This window comes from Dipodomys spectabilis, unplaced genomic scaffold, assembly GCF_019054845.1.
Source record: "Dipodomys spectabilis isolate Male_0828 unplaced genomic scaffold, ASM1905484v1 ptg000043l, whole genome shotgun sequence".
NCBI lineage: Eukaryota > Metazoa > Chordata > Mammalia > Rodentia > Heteromyidae > Dipodomys > Dipodomys spectabilis.
In genome coordinates this window covers 31,692,489-31,710,727 of record NW_024870720.1, presented here as the reverse complement: position 1 = coordinate 31,710,727, position 18,239 = coordinate 31,692,489, and the positions used below count along the sequence as shown (strand labels likewise).

Below are 18,239 nucleotides of genomic sequence, written 5' to 3'. Positions count from 1 at the left end.
GAAGAAAAGCAGCATTAATTATTAACACAGTTATAAACAAAGCCTGACAAAAGTTCTATCATGATAAGCTCATAAGTGAAAAGACAACCATTCATGAGTAAAGTTGATTTGAAGAAGGAATTTGAGTGGTACATAATGTAATAATAAAGGCAATGCACTAATTTGTAATCTAGCCTACTACACAGATTACATATCTTGATAATGTTTACTATTTCTCAATGTTTTTAAGAAGTGACTGTCCAGCCAGGGACTGATGTCTCACCCATATAACCCAGCTACTTGGAGGCTAAAATCTGAGGAAGCCAGGCAGATAAATCCAAGAGGCCTCTTATCTTTAACCAGCAAAAAGCAGGAACTGGAGATGAAGCTTTGAGGGAAATAGCTAAGTGAGAATGTAAGACCTTGAGTTCGAGTACCAACACAAACATACTCTCATGACCATGACAAAAATACTCTTCTCTTTTCTAAAATAAATAAGATGAAGAAAACCAGTTAAAAGAACACAGCTAGTAAGATAAATAGAAAGCCCACAAAATGGGAAAAGATCTTTACATCAGACAAGGGCCTCATATTAAAATATACGTAAGAGCTCGAAAAATTAAAACCCCCTAAAGCAAATCCACAAAGAAACAACAACCTAATTAAGAAATGAGCTAAATACTTAAAGAGAGACTTTTCAGAAGAAGTATAAAATGGCCAATAGACATACAAAGAAATGAAATGTTCAACATCTCTGACCATAAAAGAAATGCTAATCAAAACAACAAGATTCCACCTCACCCCAGTTAGAATGGCCATATGAAGAAAACTAACAATAACAGATGCTGGTGGGGAGGTGGCCAAAAGGGAACACTACTACACTGCTGGTGGGAATGTAAACGTGTTCAAGCACTCTGAAAAGCAGTATGGAGGTTCCTCAAAAGACTACACATAGAGCTCCCCTTTGACCCAGCAATCCCACTCCTGGACATTTACACAAATGACCACAAATAAGACCACACTAAAGCTATCAGCACAACCATGTTCATTACAGCATTATTTACCATAGCTAAGACATGGAATCTACCCAGATGCCCCTCAGTAGATAGAAAATGTGGTATATATACACAATGGAATTCTATGCTTCTATCAGAAAGAATGATATTGAACCATTCATAAGAAAATGGAAAAACTTGGAAAAAATTATATTAAGTGAAAATAAGCCACACTCAAAGAAACATAGGTTGCATGGTTTCCCTCATTTGTAGTCATTACAATGTACCTATAAATCTACAAGTAAACACAACGGATAGTAAAAGACAAAAATATTACACTTGGACATGATAAATTATACAGGACTCTAAACATTCACACAATGAGATCAAAGGAGGATATTCTTAGGAGAGGACCACAAAGGCTCAAAGCAATGTTCATAAGATCATATAAAATGATGTTTATCGAAATGAACTCTAAGAAAAAGGAAACAAAGTTTTATGTTATTTTGCCTGTTTTTTTTCTCCTTTGTCACTGTTTTTATTTCTGTACCTTTTGTTTTGTATGTAAGTATATCAGTTTTGGGGAGATTAAAGGTGGGCACAGAAATGGTGGGACAAAGGGTGAACAAATGCAGCAGTGATACTTACTAGACACTATGTTGAAAATGAACTCCACAACTTGTGGAGGTGAGAGGATGGGAAAGAAAAAACTGAGAGAAAACGAGGGAAGAAGTGACACTGTTCAAAAAGAAATATATTCATTACCTGACTTATGTAACTGTAATCCCTCTGTACATCACCTTTGCAATACAAATAAATTGTAAAAAAAGAAGAAAGCTAGCTGCTAATGTCTGGACAAAGTGAATTATCTGGCTTTAAAATATAATTTCATGAGTGATTTTAGTTCTTCTTTTAAAGTAATCAATTTTCTTTCAAATCTTTTTTAGATTTAATGACTAGAATAATGTGGGTATTTAGAAAGCTCAGAATATATACCTTATTAATGATAGGGAAGTCCTTCTCTGAAAACTACAACATTAAAAAACTAAGCAGAAATCCTTCAGATAATTAAATTTTATTTACTTCTAGGAAATATTGATACTAGTATACTTGCATGTTAACTTATTTTCTTAATATTTTACATGATTTAGGGCTAAAGGGTAATCTATGTTTGCAAGCCACTTACCCAAATTTAATGGTCTATGCCTACAGACTTCATTAATAACGGTTCTCAGATTGGCAGCTATCTGGTCACTTGACATATCCAACTGAAAGAAAAGGATATGTATAACATTAATGATAAGAGTAAGAAGAAATACAATTTGGGTAACTACATCAGTATTTTTTATTCATAGCTGTTTTCAAAATATTTGATGCAATATTTTTTTAAAAGACTCCTATGAAAAAAAGAAAGACTCTCTAACTTTTCCTTTGCAATGCTACACTTAAATGACTACATATCAAGATTTCATTACCTTGAAGAACATATTATATCAGAGTGCTTTACAATCTTTCCACTTGAAGTTCCCTGATTTCTAAGTATTTGCCCCAAAGCAAATCTTGGATATACATACCATACCTTATATCTTCTCCAAGGTATTAGTGGTACTTTTTTTGTTAAAGTTGTTTGGTGATTTACTTACAAAGGAAACTAAGAAAACATTTAGAAATTAATGCTTCCATGGGTACAAAATAAAGCAACTTGACTAAATATATTCAGACAACATGTATATCACAGAGACAATTTCAGGATGCTGTGCTAATATTCAAATTATTCACTGGGTGCCAGTGGCTCATGCCTGTATTTCTAGATCTCAGAAGGCTGAGATCTGAGGATCATGGTTTAAAGCCAACCCAGGCAGAAAAGTCCTTGCGAGACTTTTATCTCCACTCAACCACTCAAAAACCCAGAAGTGAAGCTGTGGCTCAAAATGGTAGTTTTCAGAGAAATGTGGTAGAGAAAAGTGGTAGAGCAAAAGAGCTTGGGGACAGTGCCCAGGCCCTAAGTTCAAGCTCCACAACCAACCAAAAAAGAAAAAATAATAAAGTTCTGATTTTTCAAACACTCTAGGCAACACTATATGCTGCAATTTAGCAAAAACTATAGAAATTAAATGGTGAGCAAGTCCTATTCATAAAAATATTCAAACCTTAACTAAATTCTTAAAATGTCCTTAAAAAGTGCTGCTGTTTGTGAACCAACTTCAGAGAATGTTAGTCTTCTTAAATATACTAAATTCACTCTTATTTCATGTAAATGTTTCAAGAATTTTGTACTGTGCCAAATGAATCCATTTCTAATAATTAAATACAACTTATAATAGCATAACTGGCCAAAAATAAGTGGCTTGCTGGGCACCGATGGCTCGCACCTGTAATCCTAGCTACTCAGGAGGCTGAGATCTGAGGATCTCAGTTCAAAGCCAGCCCGGGCAGGAAAGTCTGTGAGACTCTTATCTCCAATAAACCACTAGAAAACCGGAAGTGGCACTGTGGCTCAAGCGGTAGAGTGCTTGTCTTCAGCTGAAGAGCCGAGGGATAGCACCCAAGGCCCAGAGTTTAAGCCCCATGACCGACCAAAAAAAGTGGCTTTTTAAAACTATATTTATCTTCTAACTTCATTCCATAGGTGGGAGTTTCCAGAGGGGAAAAAGTCAAAGGAGAGCTGGGGAGCTGGGGACATGGTTCAAATGATAAGGCAGGGCATTTGCCTAGCAACTATGAGGCCTGAATTCAAAGCCCAGCACTGGCCAAAAATAAGCAAATACATAAGCTAATTAAATCATAAATTAATTAGAGCAACGTTTTGTGCACTTTATTAAGTTCACAGAGAAAGCACTTTACACATTTTACATTAAAAAGAAACAAATGAAAAGGCAAAGGGCACCCACGTGTGCCCTTACTATCTCTCAGTGCAATTTTTCACTTTTCCTCTGATTGACCTATTAGCAACTGCAATGACCACCACAGCTCTCACAAATTCCTTTACCCTTTGACAAAGACCTATGCCAACTCTAAGTTTGAAATAGAAGAAAAAGCTACATGTCCAACATATTTTTTTATCAGTTATATTGTTATAATACATATGTTACGCTTAGGTTTTTTTTTTTTAATGGGTCATGGAGCTTGAACTCTAGGGCTGGGCACTGTCCCTCAGCTCTTCAGCTCAATGCTAACACTGTACCACTTGAGCCACAGCACCACTTCTGGCCTTTTCTGTTCAGTGGTGCTGAAGAATCAAACCCAGGGCTTCATGCATGCAAGGCAAGCACCCTACCACTGAGCCACCTTCCCAGCCCCAAGCTTAGATTTTTATAACTAATATCTGCAGCCCAAGATTACCATTCCTACAGTAGGCTAAAACAACAATATACACTTTAGAAATGTAAACCATTCCCCATACAGTTTTCATTATTAGGATACCTCCAGTGACTTGTTTTGTTTTGTTTCTTGGCAAGGACAGGATGGAATGGAAGACAAGACTCAGGATTATATTCAGGGGCTTTCTGCCCTCTGCCACAGAGCTGTATCCTAACAGATTCTCAACAGCAGACAAAGAGAACACTGAACTCTGTGAAGCACCATTTCTGATGTTTAGGTAGTGATTGTCCACTTCAGGGGAAAATAGTTGCCTTTTTGCTGTAATTCTTAGATTTTCCCTTCCATGCAATTCCTAAGGGTTGTATTCAACAAATTTCTTACTATTATGAAAAAACAAAATCAGTCATTCTCACATTTTTTTTGGGTCCCTGTGAAAAATGTTATTTTTTTTTATCTCAAGGTTGTCAAGAACATGTCCAGGATAGATTTGGGTCATGGAATCTTATTCCAGAAAAATATACACAAGCATATTAAAAGAACAAATACCCTATGCTTTCAAGGTTTTCATGGATTCTCTGATTTAAAAAAAAAAAAAAAAGTGAAGAGAGTTGAATGAGTCCTAGGGCAAGTGTTTCAGTTGAGTTACACTTTGAGTACTGAGGCAAGTTTGTTCCAATACTATGGAATATACTGTGAAAAAAAATGATTTCTGCATTTTATGCAGGATAGAACTTAAGGCAAAGTGCATACAAATGATTCCTAAGCCATACATATACCTTCCAACGCGTCTAGCTTCTGTCACTGTAATGTCCTGATAATCCTTACATGACTGATCACCTCTAACTGGATACTGCAGAGGACTGCTGCTGTGGATAAGCACTTTCACAATTCCCTGACCTCTAATAACCCTTCCAAATGCAATACTCCTAAGATTAGAGAAAGTGGGCTCAGCAGACACAGGCATCTTCTGCAAATTGGCCAACACAGTAAACCTCCATGACTCCTAATAGTCTAAACTGGAAAAGAAGGAATGGCTATCTGCAGTTCTCCTAAAGAAAATTAAGTAGTGATAATAACAATGATGGATTACACAATTCCATTTATTGGGCATTTACTTTGGGACGGCTCTAAGCAACTGCAGGTACATTTTCTTTCTTTTTCTTTTCTCCCAAGAAGTCTATGAGGTAAATATCCTTATTATCTCTCAGAAGCTAAGATCCAATTAGGAGCTAAGACCCAGAAAACTTTTTATCTTATCCAAGAGCAAATGTATAGTAAGATGTCGTCTGGCAGCTCTTAAGGTGGACAGACATGGATGTAAACTCTCCTACCACCACTTGCTATCTTATGACCCAGCTACAACCTATTGGTGACCCTTACAAAAAAATGAAGCATTATTTGTCTGAATGAGTTTGTTATAAACTAAGGGGAAGAAAAAAGAGACTATGTGAGAAAGCCTACTTCACTATCATAAATACTTTTAGATGTTAATACCATTCAATTTAGCAAATTTACCTAGCCCCCCTCCCCCCGCCCCCGTCTGTCAAACAACATGCTGGGAACTAGAAAGATAAGAGAGATACAAACATTGCTCTCAAGGAGGTCACAATCTACTCACTGAAATAAGCAGTGACTGGTGCCATTAGGTTGAAAAGCACCATGAGGGTACTAAGAAGAGACTGACTTTGACAAGGAAGGCTTTCACTCAAAAACAGGTACTATTTAAGCTGAGTATAAAAGGACAGTTTTGAAGGCCAATGGTAGTATTCTCAAGCAAGGGGCCACTACAATATGAGAACAAGGTAGATCTGGCGGACCATCGGGTAGCTCATTATATCTAGGGAACATGCATGGCTGTAGATGACTCAGCTTAAGTGCATATGCACATAAGCTGTGCACATGTGGACAGCAAGCACCCTATGCAGGAAGAGTCAGGAGCTACTAAGAGACAGACTGATAATGAGAGATGTGAGGCCAGTTTCATAATTCTTGATTGAGATAAAAAGAAAAATCCTATTATAATCTATACCCACTTGCAGTAGAAACAGAAGCCAAGATAGGTAGCAAAACTACAGAGCTCATGTGTAGACACTGGTGGTACCTCCAAGAAGGGGATACTAGCTGGTGGAAACCTGTGTTATATGAACATCGAACTGATGAGAGACGGTCACATGATCACAAATATTCCCAGGTAACCTTTTCTCTTTACTCTCCTCCTCAGGACCTTTACCCAAGAGCAGAGCTACACCTCCAGCCATGAAGGTTGAAAACCTAATAAGCCTGCTATACTTCAGGTCGCACAATCCATAAAAGCCTGGCTCTGTACTGAGCAAAGGAAGTCTCTGGATGTGAGATCAGAGCTATGAACCAGATCATCTACACTTTCAATAACTGAAAGCTACTGGAACTATGAGACCTAACCAACAAACCTCCACCTAACAGAGAAGGGACATTGTACCCAGAACAGTTGGAAGCAGAGAATGGGAAAAAAAAAAATCTTCTGGTTTTTATCTCACAAAATTCAGACTAATAATGCATTCTGTGTACATGAAATTTGTGGTGTTGTGTTCCAAAGAGCTATATTCATAGTTATGTGATGTTATAAACATCTAAATACTCAACAGAAGAAATAAAGTTGATTAAACTGATACATCCATAGAACAGACAAGAAACTAGCTTTCAATATGATACATTTCAAGAAATTAATGACATGGAAACACATTTGAGTTTCAAGTTTAAAGATAAAAGAATATAAAATACAATTGTACAAAAAGTACTAAAAGGTTACCAATTATAGGAATTCTGAATTATTTTTAAATTATTACTGTACTGTTTAGCATTTTCCAATTATTTATTTTACTTTTTACATTTTTAGCAAGGGTTTACTTTCATATAACAGAGTTAAAAGGAAGAAAAAGAGGAGAGAAAAACATTTTGTTCTCTGTATGCAGGAAATGGAAGTTCAAGCCCCAAATGGCAGCTCCTGGCTGGGCAAAATACACAGGGTCATGTCAGCCAGCAAAATATTTAAACAATGGTTTTAGATGGGTAAAGCCCATCCAAAACCCAGGTATCTTTTAGGACTTTGTTTTGACAGGATATGCCTTACATTCTGTCTGTCTTCACTCATTCATGGAGTTCCCAGATTTCTACCATTTACCAAACTCAAAGCAGCGTGTAAAGAGCTCCTCTTGCGTCTCCTAATCTTGTAATTTAAGAAGAGGAGCCTAAGCCGGGCGCCGGAGGCTCACGCCTGTAATCCCAGCTACTCAGGAGGCTGAGATCTGAGGATCGCGGTTCAAAGCCAGCCCGGGCAGGAGAGACCGTGAGACTCCTATCTCCAACAAACCACCAGAAAACTGGAAGTGGCGCTGTAGCTCAAATGGTAGAGCGCTAGCCTTGAGCTGAAGAGCTGAGGGACAGCGCCCAGGCCCAGAGTTCAAGCCCCACAACCACAAAAAAAAAAAAAAAGAAGAGGAGCCTATCTACTTTTTCAGTTTACTTCCTGGTTTCAACTTCCAAATCTGTGGTCCTTTTTATGCTTGTTAAAAATAATGTAACATGGTAACATAGATAAGGTTTTATGCATATACAAACAGACTGGAGAATTGTATACTTAGGGGAAGAATCCAATAGCGTAACTCCTCTGAACAACTAATAAACTGTTTAACAAAATGAATACTAGGAAAAAGAAACATGTTTGAGGGGAGGGTACAATGAAGAGAACACGAACAGAGGGAGGAAAGATGAGCAAAAGCAGTCATTATCTTCAATACACATTATGCGGGCTGGGAAGGTGGCTCAGTGGTAGAGCGCTTGCCTTGCATGCATGAGGCCCTGGGTTCAATTCCTCAGCACCACATAAGCAGAAAAAAAAAAGCCAGAAGTGGCGCTGTGGCTCAAGTGGTAGAGCGCTAGCCTTGAGCTGAAGAGCTGAGGGACAGCGCCCAGGCCCAGAGTTCAAGCCGCATGACCAGACCCCCCCCCCCAAAAAAAAATCAATACACATTATGCAAAAATTGAACTACATAAGCTAAAGATAGGGATGGGATTGAGAGAAATGGAGGAGAATGATAGAAGGGGTGTACTGTACTCATAATCTGATTTATGGAATTGGGACCTCTTTGTACAACTATTAATAATAAAATAAATGAAAATGAAAAATAATATATTTTTCCTGTCTCCTCACATACCTATCCTGCCTCTCATTACTCCCCTAAACAACTGTGATCCCTTTTAAAGGGTGCAGTCAGGTGGGCACCAGCAGCTCATGCCTGTAATCCTAGTGAGGAGACTGAGATATGAGGATTGTGAGTCAAAGCCAGCCCAAGCAGGAAAGTCCATGACTCTTATTTCCAATTAAGCACCAAAAAAGACAGAAGTGGAGCCGTGTATAGGGCTAGCCTTGAGCAAAATAGCTCAAGGACAGTGTAGGCCCTGAGTTTAAACCCTAGGACCTGTGCAAATGTGCACCCACATGTGAACACACATGCACATGCACACACACACAGAGGATAAACAGTCCATCTTTTATAGCTACTTCATTTTGTTATATATGTCAATTAACTAAGTTAAAAAGTAATAGTAGTTTAGCATTTAAATTACAAAACCAAGGCATAAATTATTTAATTTATTTATTTATTTTTGGGCATAAATTATTATAGCTCAGTAACAGAACACTTGTCTAGAAAGTGCAAAGCTCTGAATTCAATCTCTAGAACCACTAAAATACATAAATACATACATATCTACATAAATAACAAAACCAGCCTTTGTAGAGTGCTATATACATTGCAAGACAAATGTTACTTTTTCATAATGAAACAAAACATAGCTACGCCGGAGGCTGACATCAGGTGCACAGCAGTCCTAGGCCAGCTCAGGTGAAAACTATACAAAGATTCCATCCCATCTTAGGAAAAGAAGCCAAGCATGGGCACAAGCCTGTCATCAGAGCTATAAAGATAAGCCTAAAACAGGCAGATCACAGTCCAGGCATACACTAAGGTAGAAAGTGAGACTCTATCTCTAAAACAACCAGAGCAGAATAGTGTTGGAGTTGTGGTACAGCAGTAAATGTCTACTTAGTTGGGGGAAGAGAGAAGGAGGAGAAGTGAGACCTTTGTCACCTGCCTTACATCAAGCACAGATACCATATATTCCTAACCTTTTACAAAAAACAATCCATTAGTATAGTTTTGTTTTCAAAAACACAGTCATTCCCCTGCCAACCACCATTCTACTCTCCATCTCTATGAATTTCATTCCTCTAGGTAGTTATCTCATAAAAGTACAGTCATTGGCCACATGCTGGTGGCTTGTGCCTATTATCCTAGCTACCCAGGAGTCTGAGATCTAAGGAACTCAGTTTAAAACCAGTCCAGCTAGACAAATTCAGACAATACATGGACTCTTATCTCCAATTAACCAACAAAAGCTAGCCCTGGGGGTGTGGCTCAAATGGTGAAGCACCTGCCATGACCAAAGAGAACCCCAATAACCAGCACACACAAAAAAGTGGAATCATACATTTATTCTTTTATCTGGTTCATTTTACTTACTGTAATAACTTGAAGATTCAAACATATTCTAGCACTTTTCAGAACTTCTTTCCTTTTTAAGCTTGATACACCATTCTACATATATCACGTTTTGCATTCTGCTTATCCACTCTGCAGATAGATTTGCGTCCCCCTCTTGCCTACTTATACAGTGCTGCTATGAACATGGATATATGTATGTCTGCTTGGGTTTTTGCTTTCAGTCATTTTTGATATATATCTAGAAATAGAATTGCTGTATCATATGGTAACTTTGTTTAGTGTTTTCTTTTTCACATTCCCAACAATGCACAAGAGGTCCAATTTTTATATACACTCACCACCATTTGTTATTCTACATACTTGTTTTAACAATGGACATCCTAAATGGTGTGAAGTATCTTACTGTGATTTTAATTTGCACTTTCCTAATGACTTGATAATGGGTATCTTTTCATTTGCTTATTGGCTACTTATAGATCTCCTTTGAAGAAATATGTGTTTTGATGTTATGCTCATTTTTAAAATTGAGTTGCTTTTTATTATGGGGTTGTAAAAGTTCTCTATATTGTAGTTGTGAATATATACATACATACATATGTAGTTTGTAATATTTTCTCCTTCATACTCTCACAGTATCCCTTGAAGCACAGATGTTTAAATCTTAATGAAATCCAACTTGTCTTCCTTTCTTTTTATGTCTATGCTTTTGAGTCCAATTTATCTAGCTAGTTTTGTCTACCAACAATTCATATTTTTGTATTACTATAGTATTTCCCTGTATAGATGCACTAGAAACTTTTTATTCCGTTTACATGCAAAAAGACAACAGGGATTTATCACCTTTTAAATTATCAAATATGTTTATAGGTTCACAGTATCTCTAATTTGAAAATCTAAAATCCAAATTCTCCAAATTTTGAAAGTTTTGAGTACCAACATGACGCTTTAGAAGTCTCATATTTTGGAACATTTCTGATTTTTAGATTAAAGAAGCTCATTTAGTAAAAATTTTTGCCACTATCCCAAAAATCTGAAAAAACAAACACTGAGACTTCAGTATACCAAGCACTTGAGCTAAGTTATACTTGGCTAGTACTATAAAAATCTGTGTCACATATGTGTGCAAAGGTGAATTTTGCATGCAGTATTCTGACAATTACTTATTATCAATCAGATAGATAAAGAATGAAGTTGGCAGACCCTGGAAAGCAATTTAATCCCTTTTTACATGTTATGCTATATTTATTTATTTATTTTGGGTCTGGTTGTGGGGCCTGAACTCTGGGCCTGGGCGCTGTCCCTCAGCTCTTCATCTCAAGACTAGCGCTCTACCACTTGAGCCACAGCGCCACTTCCGGCTTTTTTCTTTTTGCTTATGTGGTGCTGAGGAATAGAACCCAGGGCCTCATGCATGCAAAGCAACTGCTCTACCACTGAGCCACCTTCCCAGCCCGCTATGTTTATATTTTTTAAATCATGTGTTCTATCAATCAATGATCACTATATTTTGAGTTAATGCAGTGGACTAATAATAAAAGCTACATGTGTCTCAAATGATATAGTTTATTAATAACAGATAAAAGAGGAGAATCACCTAATTTCTTGACATTACAAGTGAGAAAAGTAGAAACAAGCTTTTTTATTCTAGTAAGAACACTGGCAAAAAAAATGCATCCTAACAATATAACCTACAATCTTCACTGCAATTAATACAACTCTTTCAATAAAGCATTAAGAGTATTGCTGGCACATAATGGATTCTAGGGAATATTAGTTTTTAGCCCTAGGGCCTCCAACCAACTTCCTTTATTTTACTTTCTAGTTTATTTTTCCCCTTTTTAATTCCTTCATGAATGACACAGTGTACTGTAGCATAACAAAAATATGCAACAGAAAAGTTAATCATTATATGGAAAGAATGAGGGAAAGAAGGAAGTAGCAGGAGGTATGAGCAAGGGGCTGCCACCTCTTATTCAGCTGTCGATTGTGTCTCGTGATTTAAACAATATTCTTGCCAGCCACTATTTCAACTCATACACTCAGTTGCTCTAAAATAAACTGCAAATTGCAGATCCTAAACTATCCACAGATTACTGTTCAACAGAACTCCAATCCATTCACTTGTTCTAACATGTTCACTAAAACCGACGCACTGATTTCAACACAAGATTTAACTATGTTTATATTCCCTCTCCCTCAACTTGTTTATTTTTGTTCCAATATACCTTAGCTTTTATCAGCTGCCAGATCGACAAAACAACTCACTATGACACAAGCAAAGCATACTTCATAAGTGGCACCTACGAATGGACCGTGTCTACAACATTAAAAAGAAGGGGAAAAAGCACATCAAAATTCCTAAATCTATATTAAGTAGTTCAAAGCTCCAAATTTATATTTTAAACTCAGACAGGAAACACACCAGTTAATTCAGGTCTTGTCATTATTTGGCATAAATGCAGATGTGTTGTCTTTTTATTTCCCTTTTTAGAAAACAAACTTTTTAGCCAGGTGCTGGTGGCTCACACCTATAACCCTAGCTACTTAGGAAGCTGAGATCTAAGGACCATGGTTTGAAGCCAGCCCAAGCAGAAAAGTCCGTGACACTCTTATCTCCAATAAATTACTCAGAAAAGGCCAGAAGTGGTGCTAAGGCTCAAGTGGAAGAGTGTTAGCCTTGAACACAAAGAGACTCAGGGACAGTGCCCAGGTCCTGAGTTCAAGCCCCAAGACCGCCTTTACCACCACATAAAAAGGAAAAAGAAAAACAAACTTATTAAAGTGCTAGGAGTGGTACAGCATTTGTCTGGAATATGCGTGGCTCTGGAATTGATCTCCAGTACCACAAAAAAGGAAGTTGGGAAAGAGATCAATATGCTTTGGTTTGATTTACCAATACCACATTGTTTACAAGCTTCAATATCTGGATATTCACATGACTATAAAGGGCTAAAGTTTTTACTTCAATGTTCAATGTTCTGACAACTTAATGTCGAGGTAGCTGACTGTATAAAGGCACTTCCAGAAAGTATTTTAAAATGATGCTTTATAATTTCAATCATAGTAAATTTTAACTCTCCTAATTGAAGATTTTATGCAATTATAAATTAATTAATTTAGTAATAGTTTTCAAAAAAAGTAAAGTTTTAAAGTAAGATTAAAGCATTTTCTTGACAATATTTTATCCTGTTATTGACTTCACTTGATTTAATAGCATACCAGGAGGAACCTGTACTGTGATATAAGAAAATAAATGGGAAAAGTAGGACTCTACTGGCTCACAGGGAGAATCTATGCTTCATAATAAACTTGCTGATGATATTAGTTTGAAATTAGTAAAAATTCACAAACTCAACCACATATATTTAAAAACTTTCATGACACAGTGAATGAATAAGATGACAAGAAAACATTTCAACATTTTTACAAATACATCTGTTAAAATGTGTTAAAAACATTTTAATACAAACAACTCATTTGTTCATTAAAAGGTATTATTTTTATTAGAATCCTGTATTCAAAATTAAGTTATACATTATTGAAAAACTATTCTTTGATACACAGTTCACACTAGTTCACACTAATTTTTCCATAAATTTCATTCTATTCTTTCTGGTGGATGAGTAAGGAAGGACAGAAGAGAATGAAAGAGAAAAGAGATTCAGGAAAATAGAAAAAGAAAACTTCAAAAAGTTATTAAAAGCAGAAGAAAACCTAAACACAAATATCAAAAAACAAAATATAAATTATAACAATTATTTTTAATATTAAATAACTCAAAGAGTACTGGAAAATAAATGACTATATTATAATCCAGAAATAGGAATGCTCAAAAGAAAAAAAATGTAAAGCTAGCTCAAATGCTTTAGTATTATTTTACCCTTGAACTAAACTGCTTCTAGTCTCCCTTACCTATTAAGTGTAGCCTGGCTGTTTGTTTTGGTAGCTAATCAAAGAATAATAGGAAATAAAGGAAGTTTCTCAACATTTAGTATACATATATTCATTTAATCTGTCTGATCAACTTATCTTTCCTCAACTCCTGATACCACATATATCCCTACCATCTAGAGAACCTATGCTCCAATCCCCCCAGTCAGTCACCTGATATACACTATGCACCTGGCTACTCCATGAAGGCGAAACTGTTATCTGTCTTGTTGATGAATATAACCCTACTATGTATGTACCTGACAATCAGTAGGCATGTAACAAATATTCACTAAATGAATCATAAATCCTTAATAAAAAAAAAACAATCAATTGTACTAAAAAAAAAAAACTATGTGAATGCATACAATTTGAAACAGTTCACAAAAATCTTGAGGTCCACTATAACCCCATAAAAAAGTTTTTCTGTTAAAATAAAAGCAAGTCAATACTCTTGTTACATCAAACTATTCAGGAACATAGTGCCAATTCAGTGGTCTCCTATGTCAAAATAGCTCTCCTCTGTGACAAACTCTGTGTACTTAATACATTCTGTTCTCCAACTGTTTTGAGAATGTACTTCCTCAAGGCTAATTCTACCACCCAGAAGAGAAAAACAAATATCCCAATTCTAGAATGTCAAGCACTTTTCTTCCTCTGTGCCTTTGTACTTAATGCTCACTTTCCTCCAAAATAATTTTTCCCCAGAGAGCTCTACAATTTGTCCCTTTATTATTCAGCTTCCATCTCAGCATCACCTTTGAGAGGCCTTTCCTGACAAAATCTGTCTAAAACAGCCACCCAACCCCACTCTGACGCCTTACAAAACTTTCTTAAATAAAATATTACCTACATTCCCAAATAAAAAGCAAAACACTTCAAGACAAGGACTTTAGTAATAGCTGTTGGCTTTCAGTGGACATCCACATCTGCTTCTGGATGTACTTTCTAATAAGGAGACTAGTAAGAAGGGACAGAGTATTAAAACAGGTGTGCACCTATTGAGGACCATTATACAGATTCTTGTCCTAGTTTTAGTGTGCTACTAAACTAAATTAGTACATCATGGGATGAATGGAAGGGAAGGGCTGTAAGGGAGGAAAAGCAAAACAACAGGGGAGAAAGAAAGCTTGTTTGGGATATAACAGAAGTACGTGCTTTTTTTAACAAAAAGCAAAAACTGTTATTTTCTGTGTTTGCATATGAAGTATTTACTCAAAAAAAAAAAAAAAAAAAATCAAGCCCAGGTGCTTTCATAGCCAGGTGCCTACGTTTTCTGTTGTTGAACAATTTTCCTTTGTGGGGGGACACAGCCTAAGTACAGTTGAGGCTTTAGGAAGCAACAGATTCCAAGCAACATTTGATGTTTCATTAGAATAACTTACCTGAAATGTTTTGAATTAGGTTAACTCCTCTTTAGATTTTCTTTTGAAAAGTGCTATAAGCACAAAAATCCCCAAAGCTCTTAAGATGAAATGAAGATAAAATGTCAAGACTTGTGGCTTCTTTCTTTAAAACATATTATAGTGAAAAGTTCTTTTTTTAAAATCTTCACTTGTGTGTAAATGTACACTTGAAAAGAATGTCTTTGAAGTTAAAGATTAGCCCTAGAGAAAAGTTGATAACAAATACAGCAGCCTTGCACTAAATAGTTTTCTGAAGGCCATTTTTATAGTGTGGAAAATTCTACTGAGTTGTTTGCTTTCATAGGAAAAGCCCTTATTTAAAAAATGCCCTGTATTTATATGCTAAAATACTTTATGAAAAGGGAAAATTAATGAATTACATTTATTGACATCAATAAGGCAGTAAATATTAAATTTAAAAATAGGGAATAGACTTGTCTTGCATATACATTTATCTGATTTGGAAAAGGGAAGTAGAACAACAAAATGGTGAGACTAAACCAATACAATAGACACTATGTTGGAGGGAAAGTAGGAGAAAAACGAGGGAGGGGGTTAACAATGTTGGACAAGAATGTATTCATTACCTTGCATTTGTAACTGCAACCTCTCTGTACATTACCTTGACAATAAAATTCAATTTTAAAAAATGCCCTGAAGCTGGACGCCAGTGTCTCACGCCTGTAATCCTAGCTACTCAGGAGGCTGAGATGTGAGGATCGCAGTTCAAAGCCAGCCCAGGCAGGAATGACTGTGAGACTCTTATCTCTAATAAACTACCAAAAAACTGGAAGTGGTGCGGTGGCTCAAGTGTAGAGTGCTAGCCTTGAGCTGAAGAGCTGAGGGACTGCGCCCAGGCCTAGAGGTCAAGCCCCACAACTGACAAAAAAAGAAAGGAAGGAAGGAAGGAAGGAAGGAAGGAAGGAAGGAAGGAAGGAAGGAAGGAAGGGAGGAAGGGAGGAAGGGAGGAAGGGAGGAAGGGAGGAAGGGAAGGAGGAAGGGAGGAAGGAAGGAAGGAAGGAAGGAAGGAAGGAAGGAAGGAAGGAAGGAAGGAAGGAAGGAAGGAAGGAAGGAAGGAAGGAAGAAAAAAGGAAAGAAAGAAAGAGAAAGAAGGAAGGAAAGGCCCTGAAACTAAGTAGATTTCATAGTACAATGCACCCTTAAGAGATCTAGTGAACACTATCAATACAAGTCTATTTTTAACCTCAATCTTTTTCTAACTTGTAATCCCAAAGACTTTCAGTCAGAATTTATTTGAAAATCTAAATCTAAAACCCACAAGTTGGGTACTTGTGGCTCATGCTTATAATCCTAGCTACTCAAGAGACTGAAAAAAAGATGCATATCTCTAATTAACTAGCAAAAAGCAGAAAACGGAGGTGTAGTTCAAGTGGTAGAGTGCTAGCCCTGATGGAAACTAGGAAAGAGCCCAAGGGCCCCATAAAACAGCAAAGTGCTGCTACTGAGATCTGAGGATTGTGGTTGGAAGCCAGCCCAGCCAGGCCCATGAGACTCTTATCTCCAATTAAACACCAGGAAACTGGAAGTGGTGCTGAGGCTCAAAGTGGTGGAGTGCTAATCTTGAGCAAGAAAGCTCAGATACAGCACCCAGGCCCTGAGTTCAAGCCCCATGACTGACAAAAAACAAAACAAACAAACAAAAAGCATAAAACTACATAGGTGAGATTCTACTCAACTGGATTCAGACATAAAAGTTAGCTACTTGCTACTTCAAAACATTTATAGGCTCTTCTCTTGCCATACTAGGCAATGAGAAACATATAATTTATTATGTATTAAATACCATATACAAACAAATATATTTCAAGTTTTTCTTTAATTTAAATTACCATCCATGGCCTCTTGTTGTCAAATGCTAACAAACTAATATATCAATATTTTATTACTTTCATCATTTTCCCCAATTCATAAGTTCTATTTCTTGACTTCCTGTTCTCAGCAAATGAAACCTCAACTATGTTATCAAGATTGTTAAGTATGTGAAGTAGTCAACATTCACAAAGAGATTAAAAAGGGAGAAAGAGGAAGAGAGAGGAGAAAAGAAAAGACCCTATAGGAGAAAGGAAGGGAGGTGATAAAAAAGAAAACTTTTTTCACAAATTATTATGTGTGTCTCTGAGAAACGGGATAGTCAATACCAAGAGAAAATCAGAAAGAACTTTTTACCTTATAATGAAACATAAGTCAAGCAAACCAATCAAAAATGCAAATGGCCTTAATTACACTTTGAAGTGTTCTGGAAAAGTAGGCTGAACTTACTCTTTGTAAGAAAAAAGAAAGCATGTTCTGAGAGTCTCACAACTAACATAAAACGGATTTGTGGTATATTATAAAACACTAAGTCATCCTTTGAAAATTACTTCAAAGTCTGACAAGTTTATGCTTCAATATGTAGACAGTTTAATTTCCTTATATAACATCAAAAAATACAACCAGCTGAGCATTTCTATAATGAACAGTGGACAAGATTCTTGATTCTAACTTTTACCTTATTAAATTCTATCAAGTACAGTATTACTTCATTTGCATTATCCACAAGGATAATTTGAAGTTTGGGGTGAATCCTTATAAAACAATATTTTAAACATTATAAAACAACATTATAAACATTTTTTCCATTGATTCATAATTTACATTAGAATGACTTTTAATGATTTCTGACCTTCAGTTGACAGACTTTGTTTATGAATATTTACTCACTTAACTAACTCCTTCTATTATTGAGTACTTTTTGTACTTTTAGGAGTTAGGCACACAACAATTTAAAAAATGAATAAAATTTCTTGTCTTAAAATCAAGAACTCTAACAACAACAGATGCTGGAGGGGATGTGGACAGAAAGGAACCTTACTTCATTGTTGGTGGGAATGTAAACTTGTTCAACCACTTTGGAAAGCAGTATGGAGGTTCCTCAAAAGACTTCACATAGAGCTCCCCTATGACCCAGCAATCCCACTTTTGGGCATTTACCCTAATGTTTACAAACAAGACCACACTAAAGCTACCAGCACAACTATGTTTATTGCAGCATTATTTACCATAGC

The 18,239-nt window shown here is 36.4% G+C and overlaps 1 protein-coding gene across 1 annotated transcript in view; it reads right to left on the bottom strand.

The window, feature by feature from the left end:
* Positions 1-18,239, bottom strand: part of Mrpl1 (mitochondrial ribosomal protein L1) — a 60,345-nt gene that overhangs the window by 836 nt on the left and 41,270 nt on the right. The window contains exon 8 of the mRNA XM_042678397.1: positions 2,161-2,242. Coding sequence (XP_042534331.1) covers positions 2,161-2,242 — 82 coding nt within the window. The remainder of the gene's footprint in view (positions 1-2,160; positions 2,243-18,239) is intronic.